The 23,580-nt window shown below is 36.6% G+C and overlaps 1 protein-coding gene across 9 annotated transcripts in view; it reads right to left on the bottom strand.

Moving 5' to 3' along the window:
• Window positions 1-23,580, bottom strand: part of NRG4 (neuregulin 4) — a 171,720-nt gene that overhangs the window by 107,559 nt on the left and 40,581 nt on the right. For 7 of the 9 annotated variants that reach the window (XR_004301062.1, XR_004301067.1, XR_004301063.1 and 4 more), the window contains 3 exons: window positions 22,977-23,019; window positions 7,691-7,756; window positions 3,596-3,689 (listed from right to left, as the gene is read on the bottom strand). Coding sequence is in view for 1 of the 9 variants with exons in the window: in XM_032417992.1 (XP_032273883.1) it covers window positions 3,596-3,699 (104 nt within the window). In the remaining 8 variants the exon portion in view is untranslated. Of the gene's footprint in view, window positions 1-3,595; window positions 3,700-7,690; window positions 7,757-22,976; window positions 23,020-23,580 lie in introns of those variants that run through there. The other 2 variants (XR_004301064.1, XM_032417992.1) reach the window with 2 other exon arrangements.

Here is a 23,580-nt window from a genome sequence, read left to right as displayed (position 1 = left end):
CACCACTCCCCCTGCTTGTGTTCCCTCTCTCGTTGTGTCTCTCTCTGTCAAATAAATAAATAAAATCTTTAAAAAAAATAAAAATAAAAAAATAAAATAAAATAATAATTTAAAATGTATCTGCCATTCAACTTAACTTAACCCTTAGTCAGTATATTCCTTCCTTTTCTGTGTCTTCCCTGACTTCACTTCCTTTCGGGGTGTTGAACTCCAAGCTACACAACCCACACTGCACAGAGGGTACTAATCCCACAGAATGGCTCTGCAGTCTAAAAGCTGGTTCCTTACCAGCTCTTCCTGCCAATCAAAAGATGTATCCAAATAAATCTGCAAACCAGGAAGCATGCACTCACCAAAACCCAATCATGCTAGCATCCTGATCTCAGATTTCTGGCCACCAGAATTGTGAGAAATAAATTTCTATTGTTCATAATTCACCCAGACTGATTTTTTTTGCTATAGCAGCCTGAAGTAAGACACTACATTTCTTCCCATCTCAGTGATTCTCCAAATTTCAGTACTCTTAATTCTTTCTTTCAACTTATTCAGTGCAGTATAAACACACCGTTAGTATACAGACAAATAGTAAGGGTAGAGCTGGATAGACCAAGTACTGTGACCACAACGCAATTAAATTAGATATAAATGTTAAAGGGTAACAACAACAACCCCACACAGGTTAAAGAAGAAATCACAGGGCGCCTGGGTGGCTCAGTTGGTTAAGCGACTGCCTTCGGCTCAGGTCACAATCCTGGAGTCGCAGGATCGAGTCCCGCATCGGGCTCCCTGCTCATCAGGGAATCTGCTTCTCCCTCTGACCTACCCCCTCTTGTGCTCTCTCTCTTTCATTCTCTCTCTCAAATAAATAAATAAAATCTTAAAAAAAAAGAAGAAATCACACTGGAAAAAATGTCTACCTTAGAAATGAACAACAGACCACAAAATTTGTAATATGGAGCTAAATATTCGGAAAAGTTTAACATTAAATACTGTCTTCTAGAAAGGAAAGATAAAGATAAATGAGCCGAAGAACAAAGTTAACGACTCACATGACCTGATTTCACTTATTATAAAGTTATGGTTATCAAGATGGTTTGATATTCATGAAAGATAGAAACATAGATCAATGGAATACAATAGTCCAGAAATAGACCCATACATGTAGAATCAATTGATTTTTGACAAAGGTGCAAAAGTAAGTCAATGAAGAAAGGACAGCCTTTTTACCCAAGTAGCCATTACCAAAATCAAGATACAAATGTCAGTATCTTTTAATTATGAAATATATTTGTTCTGATGAGTATTTTTGTTCCATTTTATGAATACCACATGCCTTATCCCATTAGAAAGAATTCAGAATGAATATACTGTAAGATTAGGCGAAACTTGGGAGTTGTACATTGTACTCAAGGACATTTCTTTAATTTAGTCCTACATGTATGACTTTGGCAGGTCAGTTAATTTCTCATTTTCCTTATTTTTCTATTTCCTTAGGTCTTCTTTCCCCCTTTTCTCTAAGGTTTTTCATGATGAAACATGAAAATGTAAATTAAAACTGTGGTCAGCAAATGTGGGGTAATACAAATGTTCTGTATGTTGTTATGGTGGTAGCGGTTTCATGGGTATAAACATTTGTCAAAATTCCTCAATTGTGCACTTTTAAAAAGTAGTTTATCATTCATAAATTATATTTTTGTAAATAGATTTTAAGATGAAAGAAAAATGTAGAGGCACCTAGTAGGTACAAAACAATTGTTGATTTGTTCTTCTATCTCCTTCTTTTTCACTTTACTAACTTGAGAGGAAAAATACTTAGTCACTGCTTCCCATAGGGAAACCTCTAAGAACATCTTGAGATAATTATGAGGTTATTTCTCTGTCTCCCCTCCTCCACACTAAATCTCAAAAATTATTTTTCACTTTTCCTATGAATTTTACTTTAGAAAGATCTTTAATGTAGATTTTATACCTCTCATTTCAGTTAAAGAACAAAAACAGTAATTCATGCACATGCCACAAAAAATCTTGATGTTTAGGTGTTAGCTCCACTAAAGTCTACGGACATCATTGGTAGTAATATGTTGCTAATTCACATATTAAAAGAGGTTTATTGGGGCGCCTGGGTGGCTCAGTCGCTAAGTGTCTGCCCTCAGCTCAGGTCATGATCCCAGTGTCCTGGGATCGAGCCCCACATCCGGCTCCCTGCTCTGCGAGAAGCCTACTTCTCCCTCTCCCACTCCCCCTGCTTGTGTTCCCTCTCTTGCTGTCTCTGTTTCAAAAAATAAAATAAAATCTTAAAAAAAATAAAATAAAAATAGAAGTTGTTTATTGGGGTGCCTGGGTGACTCAGTCCCTTGAGGGTCTGCCTTCTGCTCAGGTCATGATCTCAGAGTCCTGGGATCAAGCCCCACTTCAGGCTTCCTGCTCAGCAGGGAGTCTGCTTGTCCCTCTCCCTCTGCCCACTGCTTGTTCTCTCTGTCTCTCTGTCTCTCTCATAAATTCTTAAAAATCTTATAAATAAGTAGATAGATAGATAAATAAATAAAGTTTATTATCTCCCCCTTAAATCCTATCTAACCAAACTCAAAGGAAGCCAGCTAAACAAGTACTATTTTCAAGTCTTTTATTGATCAGGCTATATACTCCCAATGTGAAATCATATTATTTAAAACAACAGTAGCTAAGACAGCCTTCTTTTTTATTTGTTGACACCATTAGAAAAACTTAATGCTTCATTTTTTTAATATATCAAATGTAAACTTTGATACAAATGATAAGGGAACAGAAGGCTAGCTAAAAACAAAGCACAAGCTGACACCCTGCTACCTCCCCCCACGCCCACTCCTGGGTGGGATATGTGACATTCCTCCAGGAAGTTCCCAACTGTCTTAATGTTAATGCCTTGCTAGAGGGGAAAACAACCTTAACTTGACAATGGCAAGGCCTCTGGTATCCTGTTGAGTCTTCTTTAATATGATAATCCTTTTGAAACCTCCCTTTTCCTTACCTCTCTCAACTGCCAAGTATAAAATCAGCCACCCCTAACAACCCTGGGGCAGCAGCTCTTTCTGCCCAAGGGTCCTGTCCCCGTGCTTTAATAAACCACCATTTTGTACCAAAGACATCTCAAGAACTCTTGGTCATCAGCTCCAGACCTCACCCCACTGAACCTCACCTATATTCCAAAACTACTCCACCAACAGTTAATTGTGCATTTATGTATTCTAAACTCAGCAAAATGTCTCATGTTGGGCTTTTGTACATTAGTGAATTCTCTACCTGTTTTGTCATTAATATTAAACATAGAGTGTCTTCCCTAAATTGCTAAAATCATACAGAGTTCACTGAAATGGATTATTATAAAAATCGGATTAGGCTTGAAACTACCACCAATTCTCAAAATAAACAATTTGAGCAAGATTGTGATTTGCTACTTTTTGTTTTAAAAGTATAATTTTGTTCTATATAAATAAGAAGAGCATTCCTCACACTTTTTCATCTTATACTTTTTGTTCAATATTTATCACTTCTCAAAGAAGTTAGTAGATAGTAAAAAATAAAATGACCCTCCCCCACATCAGTCCATTTCACTTACCTACAAAATGGGCTGGGAATAGTAGGTACCACATAACAAATCCCTCCATTCAGGCAAAATGACCTGTGACTGGGACCACAGGGCTCTTCGTGATCTAAACACATACATAAATTAAACAGGGAAAAGCAAACAAGCAAAAGAACTAAGTATCTTAGAAGTAATGAGGTTTTGGAATATAGGTGAAGTTCGATGGGGTGATGTCAGGAGTTGACACCTAAGAAAGAATTCTTGAGACACCTTTGGTGCAAAATGGTGGTTTATTAAAGCACGGGGATAGAGGGGCGCCTGGGTGGCTCAGTCGTTAGGCTTCGGCCTTCGGCCCAGGTCGTGATCCCAGAATCCTGGGATGGAGCCCCGCATTGGGCTCCCTGCTCGGCAGGAGGCCTGCTTCTCCCTCTGCCCCTGCTTGTGTTCCCTTTCTCGCTGTGTCTCTCTCTGTCAAATAAATAAATAAAATCTTAAAAAAAAAAAAAAAAAAAAGCATGGGGATAGGACCGATGGGCAGAAAGAGCTGCTGCCCTGGGGTTGTGAGGGGTGGCTGATTATATAGTATGGGGTTGGGGGAGGTATGGAAAAAGGAAGGTTTTGAAAGAACTTTCATATGCTAAAGAGGGTCTACAAGATAATGGAGGGATTGCCATTGTCAAGGTGGTTTACCCCTCTAGCAAACCATTAACATTAAGATAGTTGGAAGCTTCCTGGAAGACTGTCACACATGTCCCACCCAGGGGTGGGGGGACATTGCAGGTGTCAGGTTATGCCCTGTCCTCAACTAGCCTTCTGCTCCCTCATCAAGAAGTAGCAATTCTAAAAATTAGAATGAAGAAAAAAATAAATTAAAATTAAAACAATTAGAATGAAGAATTCCTTCTCAAAATGAGGAACTTAGGGGTGCCTGGGTGGCTCAGTCGTTAAGCATCTGCCTTCAGCTCAGGTCATGATCCCTGGGTCCTGGGATCGAGTCCCATATCGGGCTCCCTGCTCAGCGGGAAGGGAGCTCCCTGCTTCTCCCTCTCCCACTCCCCCTGCTTGTGTTCCCTCTCTTGCTGTGTCTCTCTCTGTCAAATAAATAAATAAAATCTTTAAAAAAAAATGAGGAACTTAATCTTATTTCTTATTTGATAAGCACGGATTTCTAGCCCTTTGAGGGAAAAATTAATCTGTCTTAAGGATATGGCCATTAATTATAATAGATTTATAGGCTATATTACAGAAATAGGGAATCTCTATATTCACTAGATTTTTAAAAGGCAATTAGGACCTTAAAGTAAACAGCAACTTTCTCATTTAATACTGAGATTCTGCAGCTTTGTTTGAGCGTCTCTGTTCCACAGGTGTATTTAAATTCTTTTCTTTTTAGGTGCCAAATTCATTAAACTCTGAAACTGCTGTGGGAAAATTATTTATATAATTGAAATAAATTGATTTCCAAAATTATCTTTCTAAATATTTCTATGTATAACAAATTTAAACTGAAAAAAAAAAAAAAAAAAAGAAAACCCCAGGGGCGCCTGGCATGCGACTACAGGCTGGCTACGTCGGTAGAGCATGTGACTTTGGATCTGGGGTTGTGGATTCAAGCCCCACGTTGGGTATAGAGATTAAATCAAAATAAAATCTTTAAAACAACAACAACAAACCCAAAAAGTAATCTTACAAAGTCTCGATATGCAAGAGGATTTTAGGTAATAGCTGGTAACTGAAAAGACATCTAAAGTTCTAAAGTAAAATTAAAAACCTAGTCATTGATATGCAGCCAAAACTTTCAGAATATTGAAAAAATAAACTTCCATTTCTCTCTTGCTTGCTTTTTCTCCCCCCCCTTCTTTCTCCATCCTTACATCCTTCTTTATCTTTGAACTCTCCTTTATCCTTCCTTATCTCTTTGCCTTCCTTGTCTCCCACGGTACCTTCTTCTTCCTTCCATCCTGCACCTCCTTCCCCCAAACCTATTTTTTTTTATTTTCTTTCACTTCTGGTGACCAAACCATTATATAGAAAAACTTAGAAATAACTGATGAGGGAACAGAAGGCAAGCTGAGGACAAAGCAGAAGCTGACACCTCACAACCCTCCCCTGCCATGGGATATATGTAACATTCCTAATGCACTCCTGGCTGCCCTAAAGCTAAGGAAAGGAAAAACAGATAATTAAAGAGATCACAATCCTGCAAGACCTGAGTCTCCCTCAGTTTACAAATGTCTTAGCAATCTACAAGAACAAAGCATTTCTATCAATAACCTAGCTTCCAGAAGGAAATACAGATACAATTAAATGTCCTTATAACCTGCAGCCCATCCAGATACTTGAAGTGGGCAGAGTGTAATGTTTCTCCAGGAAGCTCCCAACTATCTTAATGTTAATGGTTTGCTAGAGGGAGAAACAACCTTAACTTGACAATGGCAATCCCTCCATTATCTTGTAGATCCTCTTTGGCATATTAAAGTTCTTTCAAAACCTCCCTTTTTCCTTACCTCTCCCAAACCCATACTATATAATCAGCCACCCCTTACACACCCAAGGCAGCAGCTTTTTCTGCCCGTGGGTCTTATCCCCGTGCTTTAATAAACTACCATATTGCACCAAGGCGTCTCAAGAATTCTTTATTAGTTGTCAGCTCCGGACCTCACACCATGAACTTCACCTATATTCCAAAACCACATCATAACTATAGAAGTCACGGAATCATTATGAGGGAACATAAGGCTAGCTGAGGACAAAGCACAGGCTGACACCCTGCAACCTCCGCCCTCCCCCCACTCCTGGGTGGGATATATGTGACATTCCTCCAGGAAGCTCCAAACTGCCTTAATGTTAATGCCTTACTAGAGGGAAAAACAACCTTACCTTGACAATGGCAAGGCTTCTGGTATCTGGTAGGTCTTCTTTAGCATATGAAAGTTCTTCTGAAATCCTCCCTTTTCCTTACCTCCCCTAATCCCCAAGTATATAATCAGCTACCCTTCACAATCCCCCTGCAGCAGCTCTTTCTGCCCCTGGGTCCTGTCCCCATGCAGATGTCTCAAGAATTCTTTTTTGGCAGTCAGCTCCAGACCCTACCCCACCAAACCTCACCTATATTTCTACATCAATTATACTACTGTTTATAATTAGAAAAGCAAATTGCTGAACACTTTATCTTTCAGCCTTGAAGGGGGAATTTCATTGCTTTAAAATTGCACATTGTTGGTTCCTAACTGTCTAGAAAATGACCTAGAATCATGTAAAGGAGAAAAGGGCATTACTCAAGTTTGGCATTCAAAAAAAATAATCTAGCATTTATTTCCCACTAAGTTTCAACTTGTTAATATATAATTGTTACTGAGCCAGATGTTTCCACCACCAGAATTTAAAAATTTTAAATGTTCCTTTTACTTAAGAATTGAGAATAATCTGCTTCACCACAATGTAACTATACAGGCATAAAAATGTAAAGAGGAAAACAATTACAAAAAACTTAAGTGGGAAAAAAGAAAGTAAACCAAACAGAACTAATTCTTCTGGATTTTTTCTTTTTTACACAATGGCATGCTTCTTTATAATCAAACAACTTTTAATAAGATAATGTTTACCATTTTTCAGGAATAATTTGGGTAACAAATAAAATCCCAATTAACATTACATCAGAATCATGGAAATCATCACATAGGGTTTTCCACTGAGGGTGTGGGGTGTAATTTTATCATAGAATGCTTCCTGTAGCTGAAATTAATGTCCTTATTTTTAACTGGATTATAACAAGCCAGGTTCTCAACATCTGGCATTTTATCTATGAAGAATGCTCATCTAACTTGAATCACTATCTCTGAATCTATTTGTTATCTTGATTTCACCTACTCTTGTAAAATTGATATCATACAGAATAAGCTAGAATTTATCAATGAGTAAAAAGCAATAAAATAAAATAGTTTTATGGTTAAGTCTAAAAATAGTTTCATGCTATAAAATGTAATCTTTCAAAACCAAAATATTTCAGATTTCTGGAACAATTTTAGATAGGGAAAAATATAGATTTGCATTAATACACTTTTTGTGGGGGTGGTTCTATTTCTATGTGATACCCACTGACAAAAGTATAAATTTACAAGAAATTACCTGTTGACATCTTAATTTTTAAATAGTTTCATTCTTGGTCAAAAGTTTAGGGTTGAAAAACAGCACCTAAAATTAATAATTTAGGAGAATTTATTTATTGAAGGCATTATAAAAGTCAAATATTCTAATAGCAATATACTTTTAAATGATGAAAATTAAGACATTATATGCTAGTGACAAAATTCTTTGGTTAGGGAATCTATTTTTTGGATACTTAATACATATCAATAAAAAAAATAAACATAAAAAACTAAAAAATCAACATTAAACAGTATAAACACACTGAATGTAAGTGATTGCCTAAATAATGTAATCTTAAATCTCTCTGCAGAAAAGTCAAGCTTTATTTTTAATAAACATTATTAATGTAGTAGTATACTATATAAGATTATACACAAAAGATATGACTCAGTAAATTAAAGTGAATGACCTGAATTGACTTTTTACTTTTTCATAAAGCCTATTTCTAATCTGACTTTAAACAGAATAACTTCAAATTTTTCAGCTTATCAAAAATAGATAAAAATACACTACAGAAAAATCTTTAACAGCATTTAAAAGGTTTGCATTTCTATAGAAACTTTGAAACTTTTATTAAAGTACTGTTAAATTTCCTGTAGATTGAACATTATTTTTACCAATCTACATATGCCTAAATTTAAAAAAATGTCTGGCATCTGGCAAAGCAAATAGCTGTTAAGACATGCTTATGTGTGAAGTTATCTGCTCTAACAGAAACAAAGGAATTAACAAATATATATGAAGAGATGAAGGATACTCTGTGATTTACAAGCTCTCAATTTCATTTTATAAAGTGACTTACTCCTGACAGAAAGACTTTGTAACAGAAATCTCAACAACTTCCTATTAACACAGGAGTAATACCCAGGTTCTCGCAAAGCCAATCACTCTTTCTCATACAGACAAGCAATGAGAGACAGAGACAGAGAGAGAAATTAAATCTACTTAATTTGAAACAATCACTGTCTCACTGCATGAGACCTTTTTCCAAACAAACAGAGCTTACCTCAATAAAAACTTACATTCATACAAACAATAAATTTTGTTGGATATGCAGTGTTTCAAAAGTTTTCAATACTGCAGCCTACAACAGCTGTGCCTTGCATTTTATAAAATACTGAAAATCAGATTTATATGGCTGCAGTGTGCAGTGTGGGCGAGGTTGAGACAAAGACCAAGGTGTGCACAGAGGTCAGGCACCAGCCAAGGGAACCACCCCTTTCAGTTCTCATGTTCAGAGTTGCAAATGAAGCAGAATTTTATTCATAAAAGGACTTGTACTAAGCTACCCGTTCAAATCACTGTCCAATTTTTAAAGTTATAAAATAAACCACATTCTTTATGATGTAGGAAAGATGTTAGGTTTGAAGCCGACAGCGAAGAAAGAATTCTTGAGGTGTCTTTGGTGCAAAAAGGTGATTTTATTAAAGCACGGGGACAGGACCCATGGGCAGAAAGAGCTGCACTAGGGTCATGAGGAGTGGCCCATTATATACTTTCAAGTTGGGAGGGGGTTAGGGAGAGCATAAGTCTCTAAGGAATTTTGTAAGCAAGGTTTCCAGGACCTTGAGGGGGCTAGCTATTGTTGGGAAAAGTCATTTATTATGGGCTAATAAAACCTTAGTCATGAGACCCTTCAGATGTATATCGGTGGGTCATATGCTTGGGGGGTGATTGCCAACACGCATTTTGGGTTTAGAGGTAAAGGAAATTTCTAAAGGAATTTTTATATGTTAAAGTAGACTTACAGGATCCTGGAGAGTGGGTTAAGATTGCCTTTTGCCCTTAGCAAAGTGTCAACATTGAGGCAGTTGAGTCCCTAGAGGAATGTCACTCTGCCTGTTTCAGGGACTCGTCAGTGGGCTGTAGGCAGTAAGGAAATTTAATAATTTTTCTTCTGCCTTTGTTTCCCATATCATTTAGACTCCTTATCTTTGCATATGGAATAATTCAAGAGTGCTGTGTAAAGTTGTGGAGAAAAGGAATTTTAACTGGAAACTTATGGACAAGTGTTCCATAGGGTATTTTTAAAAAGGAATTTGCTTCTGAAGCACATGACATTTATATAAATGATGATTTCAAGAACTTATAAAACTAAAAAGAGGTAATAGTTCCAATAGAGCATATATCACCATGTTCAATTTGAAATGAATATAATTACTGAACATGATTAATATTGATGGCAACAAAACTACCAGCAAAATAATATATGCATTAAAGAAAGCTATGAGTTTTAAAAATAATAAATAATTTTAAAATGTTTACTAAAACTATAATTTTGTTTAAATGAAGTACAGGGTTCTTCATCATATAATTATCTAAAGTATGCAAAGCATTTAGATGGTTATCTTTTCTAAAATCACAATTCATACATTACTATTCGATGTAACACTGAAACTATTATATTTGTTCTTTTAAGAAAATATTTAAATAAACTCATATAATCCCATGCTCTAAAAACAATTCATTATTGCATATTATTTCCCACATTCAAGGGCAATTTTACATAGCTACATAATCTTTATATATGTATACATATACATACTCACACACATATACATATCTATCTGTTGACTATCTTAATCATGTTAGCTTACAGTGTTTGAATTTTAAAATGGTATTTTTGGGGAACCTGGGTGGCTCAGTCGTTTAAGCTTCTGACTCTTGATTTCAGCTCAGGTCATGATCTCAGAGTCGTGAGATCAAGCCCCAAGTGGGGCTCCATGTTGGGTGTGAAGCCTGCTTAAGATTCTCTCTTCCTCTCCCTCTGTCCCTCTCTTCCCCCTCTCCCCGCCATGCACAAGCACACTCTCTCTCTAAAAAAAAAAAAATGGTATTTTTATGAAAAATCGGTAAACTTTATTTTATTTGAACTATAGAACGATGATACTGTACACTAACATGAAAATGACCACTAAATCTTGGGGTGCCTGGGTGACTAAATCAATTAAGACTCTTGATTTCAGCTCAGGTCATAATCTCAGGGTCTTAAGATAGAGCCCCACATTAGCCTCTGCACTCAGCAAACAATCTGCTTCTCCCTCTCCCTCTGCTCCTCCCACTGCTCTCTAATACATAAATAAATAAAATCTTAAAAAAAAAAGAAAAGAAAAATGACTACTAAATCTTATATAAGAGATAATGGTCTGTGACTTCACCCATGACATTCAAGATGTATTATTCAGAGATGTATCATGGCAGTTGGTTTGGTATTATTTTTTGCACAATGCAAATAAACTTTACCTTTGAGTCTATGTGATTCTAAAGTAGGAAATCTAACATTTTTTTTAAAAGATTTTATTTATTTGTTTGCCAGAGAGAGAGCAAGAGAGAGTACAAGCAGAGGGAGTAGCAGGCAGAGGGAGAAGCAGGCTCCCTGTTGAGCAGGGAGCCTGATGTGGGGCTCCATCCCAGGACCCTGGGATCATGACACGAGCCGAAGGCAGATGCTTAACCAACTGAGCCACCCAGGCTTCCCAGAAACCTAACATTTTTAAAGCTAACTTTTTACTCTAAATGAAAGTTTTGGTCTCTAAGAACAATTTGTTCATTTATCTCTCAACAAAAATGTAACAAGTAGCTTACTATCTTTAAGAAATGATGGACACATAAACAAGTAATTACAAAAATGTTTTAGGCTGACTCATTTAAACCATATTTGAATTTACAAAAATTACAATTTCATTCAATTCATCCTAATATAGTCTCACAGAGACCTATAAAGCCACTATATTAATACACAAAAAACAAAGCTTAACTGTTAAAAAGAATCAGGGAAAGACTCCAAGAGGATGTATTATTTGTGCTGAATCTTGAAGAATGAGCAAAAGTTTGTGAACAGAAATGGATGAACATTCCAGATAGAGGTAACAGCATGTTCAAAGGCACAAAAGAAAAAATGTATTCCTAATGTACTCAAGTTAATTGCAGGTAGATTGCAGGCCAGAATGTGTGCCTGATATGTGTGTGGAGTGTGTGTGGATTTATAGGAAGGCAGGATGGTGGGGGAAAAGAGTGGCAGGAATAGGTATTGTAAAATAAACAGGGTCCACGTGCTAGACTTTATCTTAAAGGCTTAAAGGATTTGTAGCAGAGGAGAGACAAGATCACATCTGCGTTCTTGAAAATCATTTGAATGGCAATGTGGAAAATATATTGCAACCTACAGAGGAACTGATATCAGGCAAAGCAGTTTGGAGCCTATTCTAATAATCAAGAACAATGAAGAAATAAAGCAATAGGCATGAAGATGAGAGAGAGAATTAAAGATATGCTTAACAAGCACACCCAGAGAATGGGTGAGCAGTATATGAAAGAAAGAAATCAAGCTTACTTTTACATATCTATGAGGGAAATGTACTGAAAACCACAATGAGGTATCATAGCACACCTTTAGAATGGCTATAATAAAAATGACATACAATAGCAAGTGCTAGCAAGAATATGGAGAAACTGGATCCCTCATACTTTGATGGTGACACAGCCACTCCTTAAAAAGTTAAACATAAATTTACCACAAATGTATTCAAGGGAAATGGAAACACAGGTCCACACAAAGACATATAGGAAAATGTTTAGAACAACATTATTCATAATACCTAAAACTAGAAATCACTCAAATGTTTACTAACTAATAAATGGATAAACAAAACATGGTTATAGCCATACAGTAGAATGCTATTCAGCAATAAAAATAAATGAAGGATTAGAACATATTACAACATGGACTGACTTCAAAAACACACTAAGCAAAAGAAGCCAATCATGAAAAATCACATACAGTATGATTCCATTTATATGAAATCTTTGGAAAACACAAATCAATAGAGACAGAGGTAGATTAATGATTGCTTAGGACTGGGGCTAGACACAGGAAATGACTACAAATGAGCACAAGGGATCTTTTTAGAGTGATGGAAATGTGCCAAAGTTGGATTGTGGAGGTGGCTGCATAAACTCTAACTTTGATGAGTCATTGAATTATACACTTAAAATAGGTGAATTTTATGGTATATAATTTATACCTCAACAAAGCTGTTTAAAAACACAAAGTGGGGTCACCTGGGTGGCTCAGTCGGTTAAGCCACCAACTCTTGGTTTCAGCTCAGGTCATGATTTCATGAGTCATGAAACTGAGCCCCAAATAAGGCTCCACGCTCAATGAGGGGTCTGCTTAAGATTCTCCCTCTCCCTCTCCCTCCACGCCACTTGCACGCACTCTCTCATTCTCTTTCTCTAAAATAAATGTCTTAAAAAAAATAAAAAAACAAGGGAATATAGAAACAAATTTCATGAGTAAGATAATGATTTCCATTTGGTCATGTTAAATTTCAAGTGCTACGGGGACCTGTAAAAGGAAAACGTTTGAAACTGCAGATCTTGCATTCAGGTTAAAATGAGGTTCTAGATAAGAGATTTGTGATTCAAATTCCACAGGTAGGTTACTCAAGCTATTTATGTGAATGAACTAGCTCAGAGTGTGCATGTGCTGTGTGAGGCAGAGACCATGGAAAACATCAATATTTAATGGTTGGAGAAGGAGCTCATTAAGAAATTATCAGGGAGGGGTGCCTGGGTGGCTCAGTCGTTAAGCGTCTGCCTTTGGCTCAGGTCATGATCCCAGGGTCCTGGGACTGAGCCCTGCATTGTGCTCCCTGCTCTGCGGGAAGCCTGCTTCTCCCTCTCCCACTCCCCCTGCTTGTGTTCCTGCTCTATCACTCTGTCAAATAAATAAATAAAATCTTAAAAAAAAATTATCAGAGAAATAAGAGAAGAACCAATGTGACCAATGCAAGATTTGCTCCACAGTTTCTGGCATCAGTTCTCTCGTGTTTATTTCCATAATTCAAAATCCTTATCCTATTTCTATATTAAGCACCCTAGACAACAACTAACTCCCAGCTAGCAAAGATGAGGCTTTGTTCCCTTCTACTACCTTCTTCCTCTTTAATTTGAATGTTTGATAAGTTACACTATCTTTATTTCTTCTCTTGGTTACATGTGTAATTTTAAATAATGTATCTTAATCAGTGAACTTGAGTCAATTCACTGACACCTTATCACATAAAATAATAACTGTGCTGCTAACTTTGCTTCTACCTTTTCTCTCCCCACTTCCTCATTCTGCTGTGATAGCTGTATCTTGACTCTTACATCACAAAGGTTTTCAACATTTATATTCTGATATGTAACCCTAATGAAGTCTTTCTTAACTTTGTCTCTAAATTTACTTTAAAAGTTGAAAACCAATAAACCACAGTTTTATTAATATAACTATGTAAATAGTATTCACAGCAAATTCATGCAGTATGAAAAATAACAGCTTATTTTGTTTCAGTGTCACAATATCTGGGCCACTTATAATATTCCCAGAGCAACATAAAATAGATTTTCTTTTCTTAAGCTGTAGATTAAAATCATGTTATATTTACATTTGCATCTTATTTGTACATATAGTTTGGCAGGGGCGAGGGGACTGAAAAATAATGTGCTTTATTATAGATTCTCAAATACTCAGCTCTTAATCATACTATTTACTGCATGTAGTCCCCTTTTATTCTCTGAGAGGTCCTTTCCAAAGCTCTCCTCTACCTCCTGCTCAAATCCGTACTGAAGGTTCTCTAGAACTGCTACCTAATTCAGCTGTCATTCTAAAATTTCCCTCGCATGACCTTTTGGACGATTCTACTTCCTAGATCACCTGTGTTCCTTTAGGTTTACTTTCTCATTTTCCTGCATTACATCATCAATTGACTTCCTAAAACAGGATATGGTAGAAACTTTGAATTCCTGCATGACTAAAGACATCTTTCTTCTGTCTTTGCACTTGAATGACAGTATTTGACTGGTCATATTAATTTACATGGAAAACAAATTTTATATTGCTTTATTTTCTTCTAGTATCCAGTAATAAAGATAGAAGTCCGATGCCAGTCTGATCATTAAAACTTGGAAGTAACCTGTTTGGTTGTTCTCTCACTGCCCCCCTGGAAATATTTAAAATCTTCAATTTATGTTTGGGGTTCTAAAGTTTTGAGAATGATACCCAGTCTCATTCTCACAAAAAATTTTTTTCCAAATAGTGCTGGACAATCATTTTGTGCCCTTTCTATATGAAGGCCCATGTTCCTTAAGCCTTAGGAAAATTATCTATTATTTATTTTGATAATTTCCCCCTCTGCTATAAAACTCCTATAATTTGGATGTTGAACACCCTAGGCTGGTCCCCTGTGGGTCTATATTTTGTCATATTTCCTTTTATCAATGCTCTGGGAGATGTTTTTCAACTGTACCTTTCATTCCTACTATTGACTTTTTTTAAAACTTTAGTGCTATCTTTAATTCCTAAAGAGCTTTTTATTCTCTTACTAATTTTCTACAACTGTTCCCATTTTAGGGATTCAACAACAATTCAAATCTCTCACAATATACTGGTTAAAAAATATCTCTAGGTTCTATTCGGTGCCCCGCATTATATCACTTCCTTTCAGGATCAGTTTTTCTGTTTATCTTGGTCTTCTCTATTCTGTTGCATTTCCTCAAATATCTGGTAAGGTTGGTTGTCTACTCACATTTAAAACTGCAGTATTTGGTTGATTATTCTAGATAAGGGCTGTGAATTCCTCTGCTGCTCTTTAAGTAGATCTGTTTCTCAACAGACCTCACACCGTGAGTAAGAACTATGATTAGGTGCTCTATATGCCTGGGTAGAACATCTGACTGGCAGGTTTATTTTCAGGAAGAGCTGGTTAAGGAGCTAGCTAGCCGACTGTAGAGCCATCAGATGAGAGATTAAGGATTAAGGATTAAGAGATTAGAGCAGTGTGGAAGCAAATTACAGATCACAGGTTTCTATATGGCCCTTGAGCTAAGAATGACTTACTTTTTAAAGAGTTGTAGAAAACAAACACAAAAACTTCAAGAAATATATACCACAGAAGTCGTAACCTTATAAGACCTGCAAATCTTAAAATATTCGCCATCCGACACGTCACATAAAGTCTGCTGACCCCTGTTCCAGAGCCAACAGCCCATATTGGAAGTCCCAGCTCCCCACTGACTTCACTTAATTTCTTTAGAAAAGAGACTTCTTTTTTTCTTGGGAGTATACACCTGACTGCAATCCCTCCAGCCTATTCTGCATGGGGGGGGGGGGGTGAGGGGAGGAGTTATTATCGCAGCTGTTTTACATATTGATCTCCAGTTAACTCTTTCCCACCCTCCCTACCTTAGTCAATCCTATTTCTTACTCTTGTTCTGTCCTTCCTGTCAAGACTATGCCTGAAGTCCCTCTGGGGTTCTAGCAAGCAGGAGAGGTTGGTGCCCCCAGTTCACTGCAGCCTACTTATAGCACATTGGGGGCTATGGTTTTAATCCACCAACATCTGTTTTCCATCTTCCAGAAAACTGTCCATCTTCCAGAAAACTGTCAAAATCACAAGTCTACTGGTAACCCTTAACTCCTCCTTTCCTTTTCACCTTTTCATATCTTCCTAGTCTATTTTTTTTTTTAAAGATTTTTTATTTATTTATTTGACAGAGAGAGACACAGTGAGAGAGGGAACACCAGCAGGGGGAGTGGGAGAGAGAGAAGCAGGCACCCCGGTGAGCAGGGAGCCCAATGCGGGGCTCGATCCCGGGACCCTGGGATCATGACCTGAGCCGAAGGCAGACGCCTAATGACTGAGCCACCCAGGCGCCCCACTTCCTAGTCTATTTTAATGGGATTTAAGAAGAGATGAGACCATGAGTCCACATGTACTAAATCCACAATCTTGAACCAAAAAACCAGTTCTCACTATTCCACCCTTGATTCTGAAGGAGAACTACAGATTAAAGAGAAGCTGGTTGGCTGGCTGGTAAAAGTAATCAAGTAGAATTAAAAACAAATATTTAATTTTAAAGTAACTGGTGAAATTAAAGGAAATAAATCATACAGTAAATGTTATAAAGAATCAAGGCAGAACAAAAATAATACATAAAATAAGATGGCTGAAGGAAAATAATCATTAAATTATTTATATTTATTATTATAAATCACCCACCATAAAAGATAAAACCCTTAAGACTACTAAGAAACAACTATATGTTATTCAGAGAAAAACACCAAAAACCAAAGATTAAAATTATGAGGATGGACAACAGAAACTAGGTTGTATAGAAATACCAGACAAAAAAAAAAAGAAAGAAAGAAATATCAGACAAAATGGAATTTAGGTAAAAATAAATAGAATAATAAAGTTCACTTCATATTAATAAAAGGTATATTTTACAATACAACATCTTAAACCACTGTGTACCAAATAACATTGCATTAAAATGTTAGATATAAAGAGAAATGGACAGAAATACTACAGTAGTAATGATTCATCCACACCTCTCAAGTTTTGACAGCTCCAAGAGACATAAAATAAGCAAGGATAAAAAATAACAAAAAATTGAATTAACAATGGCTAATTTTTGAATTCCCACAAAGGTTTACACCTTTACACCTATCTGCTTTAATCTGTATATGTAATCTGAATGCTAATTTAGTGATTTTAAGAATCCTTGCCAAAAATCAGAGAGAACTCACCTCCTTTTGTCAGGTCCTAATTAATTTATTGTTTTGTTTTGTTTTGTTTTTATAAAGTTGAGAGTAAAAAATTCAGAAATCTAAGGGACAGAAATCAACCAAAGAGCCTTTTGCAACAAGACCCTTTTATTTCTAGTCAGGTTAATATTATGTTATAATCAGATATTGCTTCCTATAGTTTCTAAGATACCTGCTAATGAGGTTTTTATTGCAAATGCTTGAGCAGCTGAGACTGCCTCTTTTCTGTCAGCCATTATTAGGAGGGAAAAAAGTGGAGAGCGGGGGAGCAGTTCATCCATGGTCAGTGTCTTTGGTATGACCTGAAGACTGTTTCCTAAAGTGACAAAGTGTAAGGGTGCTGACTCTTAATCATCTAACTCAAACATGGTGATTCCATTCCCCTTGCCAGTGATTGGTTTAGAAATGAGCAAATGATATCATTCTGGCCAATAATACTGGAGGAAAAGTCTGCTAGGTACTCTAGGAACTCTTTTATAACAGTTAACAGTTATGATATGGAATAATTTTTTTTCATTTGAGATACTGAGAGAAAAACAACTTCTATTTTCTAAAAGAAATAACATAATTAGCAAGTTATACTTAATGTCTCCAGAGACCAAGATTTAAGAAGCAGAACATTTATGCTTCTAGTTCTTCTCCTATTGTCATATAAATTAGCTTTTGGAATTAAATTACCAAGGCTTTGCAGTACTATACTCTAAAAATCCAGTTAACCAGTCCATTTCTTCCCAGATGTCATGTAGCAAATGGTCACAAAGTCTCTTATACCTCAGTCATATTTTCCAAGGTGCTCCTGGCATAGGTGGGTATTAATCATGCCTATTTTACAGATGAAGAGTTTACTGCTTAGAATTGGTGGTGTTTTTGATGGCCTTCAAGCTAAAAATGGTTTTTTACATTTTTAAATGGTTAAACAACAACAAAAAGAATATTTTATGAAAATGTAAAAATTATATCCATTTGAAATATGGCATTCAAATATAAATAGTTTCACTGGAACACAGCTACACTCACTCATTCATTTACATATGGCTGCTTTCATGTCACAATAGCAGAGTTAAGTAGGTACAATGGAAATTGTATGGCCTATAAAGCCCAAAATATTTACTATCTGGACCTCTATAGGAAAAGTTTGCCAATCCCTGGCTTAGGGAAATTAAGTAACTTGCTCATTACATGGAAAAGTCTAGAATCAAAGCAGGAATATGACTATAAAACTCTGCTTTTAACTAAAATCAAAAAGTATACCTTGCTCAGCACTTGTAAAACATATGATTTGGTCACATATCATATCACATTCTCAATAAATTCTCTATCAGTTAAGATGCCCTGTCTGCAAGTGCAAACCAACTCAAAATGACTTAAACAAAAGTTAAAGTGATGTCATCAAGGACCCAGGATCTTTCTTTTTTTGTGCTCTGCCAACCTTTTTTGTAGGCTGCCTATATTCATGGCCTCATGCCTGCTACAGCAATCTGGAAGTAACTGAGATGACATCCAGAGGTATAAAAAACTCTTTACCCTATGCCTTTTTTAAGTAAGGAAAACTTTCCTAGAGTACCTAGCTGACTTTTCCTCCAGTATTATTGGCCAGAATGATATCATTTGCTCATTTCTAAACCAATCACTGGCAAGGGGAATGGAATCACCATGTTTGAGTTAGATGATTAAGAGTCAGCGCCATTACAGTTCAAAAGGGACCAAACATTACCTGAAATAGAAGACCACCTTGATAACTGAACAAAATACGGCTTTTGATAAAGGAAGAGGGGGGAAGTGGCTATTGAGGAAGCAGTCAATAGTGTCCACCATATATTCCTTAAGACCAGAAGTCATATAATTTCTAATTTTAATGTATTAAAAAAATTAAATTAAAAAGTTAAAATTTGGGGGGTACCTGAGTGGCTCAGTTGGTTGGGCAGCTGGACTCTTGATTTCAGCTCGGGTCATGATTTTGGGGTCCTGGGATAGAGCCCTACCATTGGGCTCTGCACTTGGTGCGGAGTCTGCTTGGGATTCTCTCCCTCTGCCCCACCCCCTACTCTCTCTCTCTATCTCTCTCTCTGAAATAAATAAGTAAATCTTTTTTTAAAAAAGTTAAAATTTTTGGCTGCCTGGGTGGCTCAGTCGTTAAGCGTCTGCCTTTAGCTCAGGTCATGATCCCAGTGTCCTGGGATCGAGCCCGACATCGGGCTGGCTCCCTGCTCAGCGGGAAGCCTGCTTCTCCCTCTGCCAGTCCCCCTGCTTGTGTTCCCTCTCTTGCTGTGTCTCCCTCTGTCAAATAAATAAATAAAATCTTTAAAAAAAAAAAAGAAAAAGTTAAAATTTTGGAACCCTAATCTTTGGGAATTTGTCTTCAAAATTTTTCATCAATACACCTAGATAACTGAAACCATGCAAGATTACTATGTATTACAATAGGTGTCCTAGGAAGATGTTTCATAGTCCTAAATGTTTTCTTTAGAACAGTAAAAATGGAAATAAATTCGAGTCAGAGAACTGGGTGTGGATGTTGGCTCCACCCCTTACTAGTAATATGGCCGTGGGCAAGCTACTTAAACACTCTGAGCCACAGTTTCCTCAAATGTAAAATGAGAATTATACAATCTATATTGCAAGAGTGAGGATCACAGATTAGAGATTATATATGTAGAGTGCTTGGAACAGTAACTGACATATAACTCTCATTTGCAAAACATGTATGTCAATAAAACAAACCTCAGAAAAGCATAAAGATAAAAATAAAATCATAAACTGTAAGAGACAAAGAACAGACTTAGTGAATAAATTCAAAAGCTAGTCCTTTGAACTTAGAAAAAGTCTGACCCTTTATTACTATTTTCAAATATTGCCTCAGAAATATCCAATGAGATAATTAAAAAACACCAATCTATAAATATTAGAAGAAAACAGATAAAGAAGATCAAAATACTATTGGGAAACCCAAAGGAAATCAAACAAGAAAGTCATGGAACTAGTAAGAAAATAAAGTAGCTAACTACAAAATGAATATATGAAGAACAAGGTATTTCCTACAGATTGGCAATAATCAGGTTTAAAATATAATTGAAGAGAGACTGGATCAAAATTCTAAAATTAGGGATGCCTGGGTGGCTCAGTCAGTTAAGTGTCTGCCTGCGGCTCACTTCATAATCCTGGGGTCCTGGGATTGAGCCCCAAATCAGGCTCCTTGCTCAGTGGGGAGCCTGCTTCTCCCTCTGCCTGCCGCTCCCCCTGCTTGTACTCTCTCCCTCTCTGACAAATAAAATCTTTAAAATAAATAAATAAATAAATAAATAAATAAAAGTAATGTGTCTGCTTTCTCTCTACCTCCAAAACAAATAGTATTTCTCAATGAAAAAAAAATATGATTGAGAGAAAATAGTGTAATTAGCAGAACAAAAAATTAAGAGCTCTAAAAGAAAAGAGATGGGATGGCAGTTATAGCAGAAATGAATGAAGCTTAAATATGCTTAGGAAGGGAGTGATGCAAAAGGTGGGAAACGTTCTGAGAATATTCTGTGTTTAGAGGAAATGGGTAAGAGGAGAAGGGTGGCCTGGATTCACTAGTAAGGGAAATAATAGGAAGACTAAAATAAAAACATCTAAATGGATTAACTCTTCCTACTGAATCTTCCACTTATGTTAGCTAAGCAGCAGGCAACAGACAAGTTTGCCCCAGGGTGGAATGCTGGAAGAGCCCAGGGGCTAAAGGGGATTGAAGAAGAGATCATAATATGAAGAAACAGCATTCAGAGGGAGGAAAGCAGAATAAATCTCAAATATGATCAGCATACAACTAAGAACCACCAAATACTTAAAGAGAACCAATACAATGTGTTATATAATAAAGAATATATCTGGTCTTTGTCTCTGCTTCCTGGGAGGGAGAGTAAATCTTTGGAATTTCCCAAGTAATAGGAGTGTCTTTGTTATTCATCAACCCCTTGGATCATACCTGAGGTTATGAATTTATACCAATAAGATGATCAAGATGTGGCTGGTCACCAAAGAAACTGACAATGTGATTACAGGGCCAACCCTCTAATCAAAGCTTTGAGCCAGTCCAATCACTGGGGAGGATGGGGGAAGAAGGGCACTAGAGATTGAGTTCAATCATACCTACATAATGACAATAAAAGTTAATAAAAACCAGGGACACAGAAGCTCAGCAAAGGTTTCTCACTGGTGACCACATGCATATACTGGGAGGGTAACATATCCTGATTCCACAGGGAGATACCACAGAAGTTCTGCATTCAGGACCTTCCCACACCTTGCCCTATAGGTCTCACATTTGGCTGGTCCTGATTTATATCCATTATAATAAACTGTAATCATATATAGAACACTTTCCTAAGTTCTGTGAGTTATTCTAGTGAATTTATTGAACCTGAGGGGTTGTGGGAACCTCCAAATTTGAAGTCAAAGAACAGGTGGTCTGGGGACCCCTAACTTGCAACTGGCATCTGAAGTAAGGCAGTTTTGTCAAGCAAGATGCACTTTAATCCATGGAATCTAACACTAACTACAGGTGGTTAGCATCAGAATTGTATTGCAGGAAACCACTATGAAAAAGATGTAGTGAATTAGAAGATTAAGCCAAGTAACTCACTCTGAATCTAATGCAAAAAGTCAAAGAAAAGAAAATCATGAGAAAAAAACTAAGAGACAGAAGACTAGATCCTGAAATTCTGACAAGAAGCCTGATGGTAAGAAGAGAAAGAGACCAGATGAGGAAGAAATAAAGATTATATTTTCCTTTTATGTCAAAATAATAGCTGATGCATAATTTTTTAAAAAATGAAATAATGTGAAACTCAAATCAGGTAGCTCTCAAAATGAGAAATAAGAAGGAGTATGAAGCCATTCAGTATTGGTCAAAGAGAGGATATAGATTTTTTTAGCAATGATTAGATCTGAAAAATGTATTTAAATTTGTGGTCAAATTGAATGTAAGAGGAACAAATGGAAAATGAGATAAAAATGCAAAGATTTCTAAACCACTGAATAAAAAAGGACAGAATGAAGAACAGTTGATCAGCCTAGAAAGCACAGTCAAAGGAAAAAATAAAAACAAAAGAAGAAAACATAATGAATTTAAAAAGCTTAAACAGGTTGGTAGTAATAATTCCACAGAATCAATAACCATAATAATTATATGGACATTAATCTCAGATTAAAAGACAAAGTCTTTAGGTTTTTTTTTTTAAGATTTTATTTATTAGAGAGAAAAAGAGCATGAGCTGGATGGGAAGGGGCAGAGGGAGAGGGAGAAGCAGACTCCCCACTGAGCAGGGAGCCCAACACGGGGTTCGATCCCAGGACCCTGAGATCATGACCTGAGCCAAAGGCAGACACTTAACCAACTGAGCCACCCAGGTGCCCCAAGACAAAGGTTTTTATTTATTTTTTATTTTTTTATTTTTTTTAAGATTTTAATTTATTTGACAGAGAGAGACACATCGAGAGAGGGAACACAAGCAGGGGGGAGTGGGAGAGGGAGAAGCAGGCTCCCCGCTGAGCAGGGAGCCCTATGCGGGGCTCGATCCCAGGACCCTGGGATCATGACCTGAGCCAAAGGCAGACGCTTAATGACTGAGCCACCCAGGCGCCCAAGGCAAAGGTTTTTAAATTGAGTAATATAAAATAATAAGATATAACACTTACCATCCAGCTTTGTACTGTTTTCAGGAGACATACCTAAAATTAGCTGACAAAGTTAAAAAAATAAGAGAATGAAAACGAATGCAGCTAAATGCTAACCTAGCACCACACAGCAATAACAGTATGATTTCAAGCCTAGCACCACACAGCAATAACAGTTTGATTTCAAGGCAAAAACCACAAAATGACATAAAGACAAATGGTTCATACTAATAAAAGATAAAATCCCATAAGAGAAAACAATTATATATTTAACAATACTGTTTGAAATGGGTGTATAAGATAAAAATGGACAGAAACACAAGAAGATAAATCCTTAATCTCACTATAGGAATGTTAAATGTACCTTACTCTCAAGTTAAAAGGCGAGGTAGAATCAGAAAAATAATACAATTAACAAGCTTGATCCAGTAAATATCATAAATCTTTGTACCCAGAGAATATATGTATTTTTTCAAGCACACATGAAAGATTAAAAAATAAAATGGAAATGAAACATACAGATAATAGATCACTTCAGTCTTATGACTGAACTGCAGTGAAGCCAGTTTTTTTTCCCTTTTGTCACTATGTAGCCCCTAGACAATTTTGTGGAAGACAGATAATT

Source organism: Phoca vitulina, unplaced genomic scaffold (genome assembly GCF_004348235.1).
Source record: "Phoca vitulina isolate PV1807 unplaced genomic scaffold, GSC_HSeal_1.0 scaffold20, whole genome shotgun sequence".
Taxonomy (NCBI): domain Eukaryota; kingdom Metazoa; phylum Chordata; class Mammalia; order Carnivora; family Phocidae; genus Phoca; species Phoca vitulina.
Note: the sequence above shows the minus strand (reverse complement) of the source record. Positions and strands in the feature narration are given on the sequence as shown.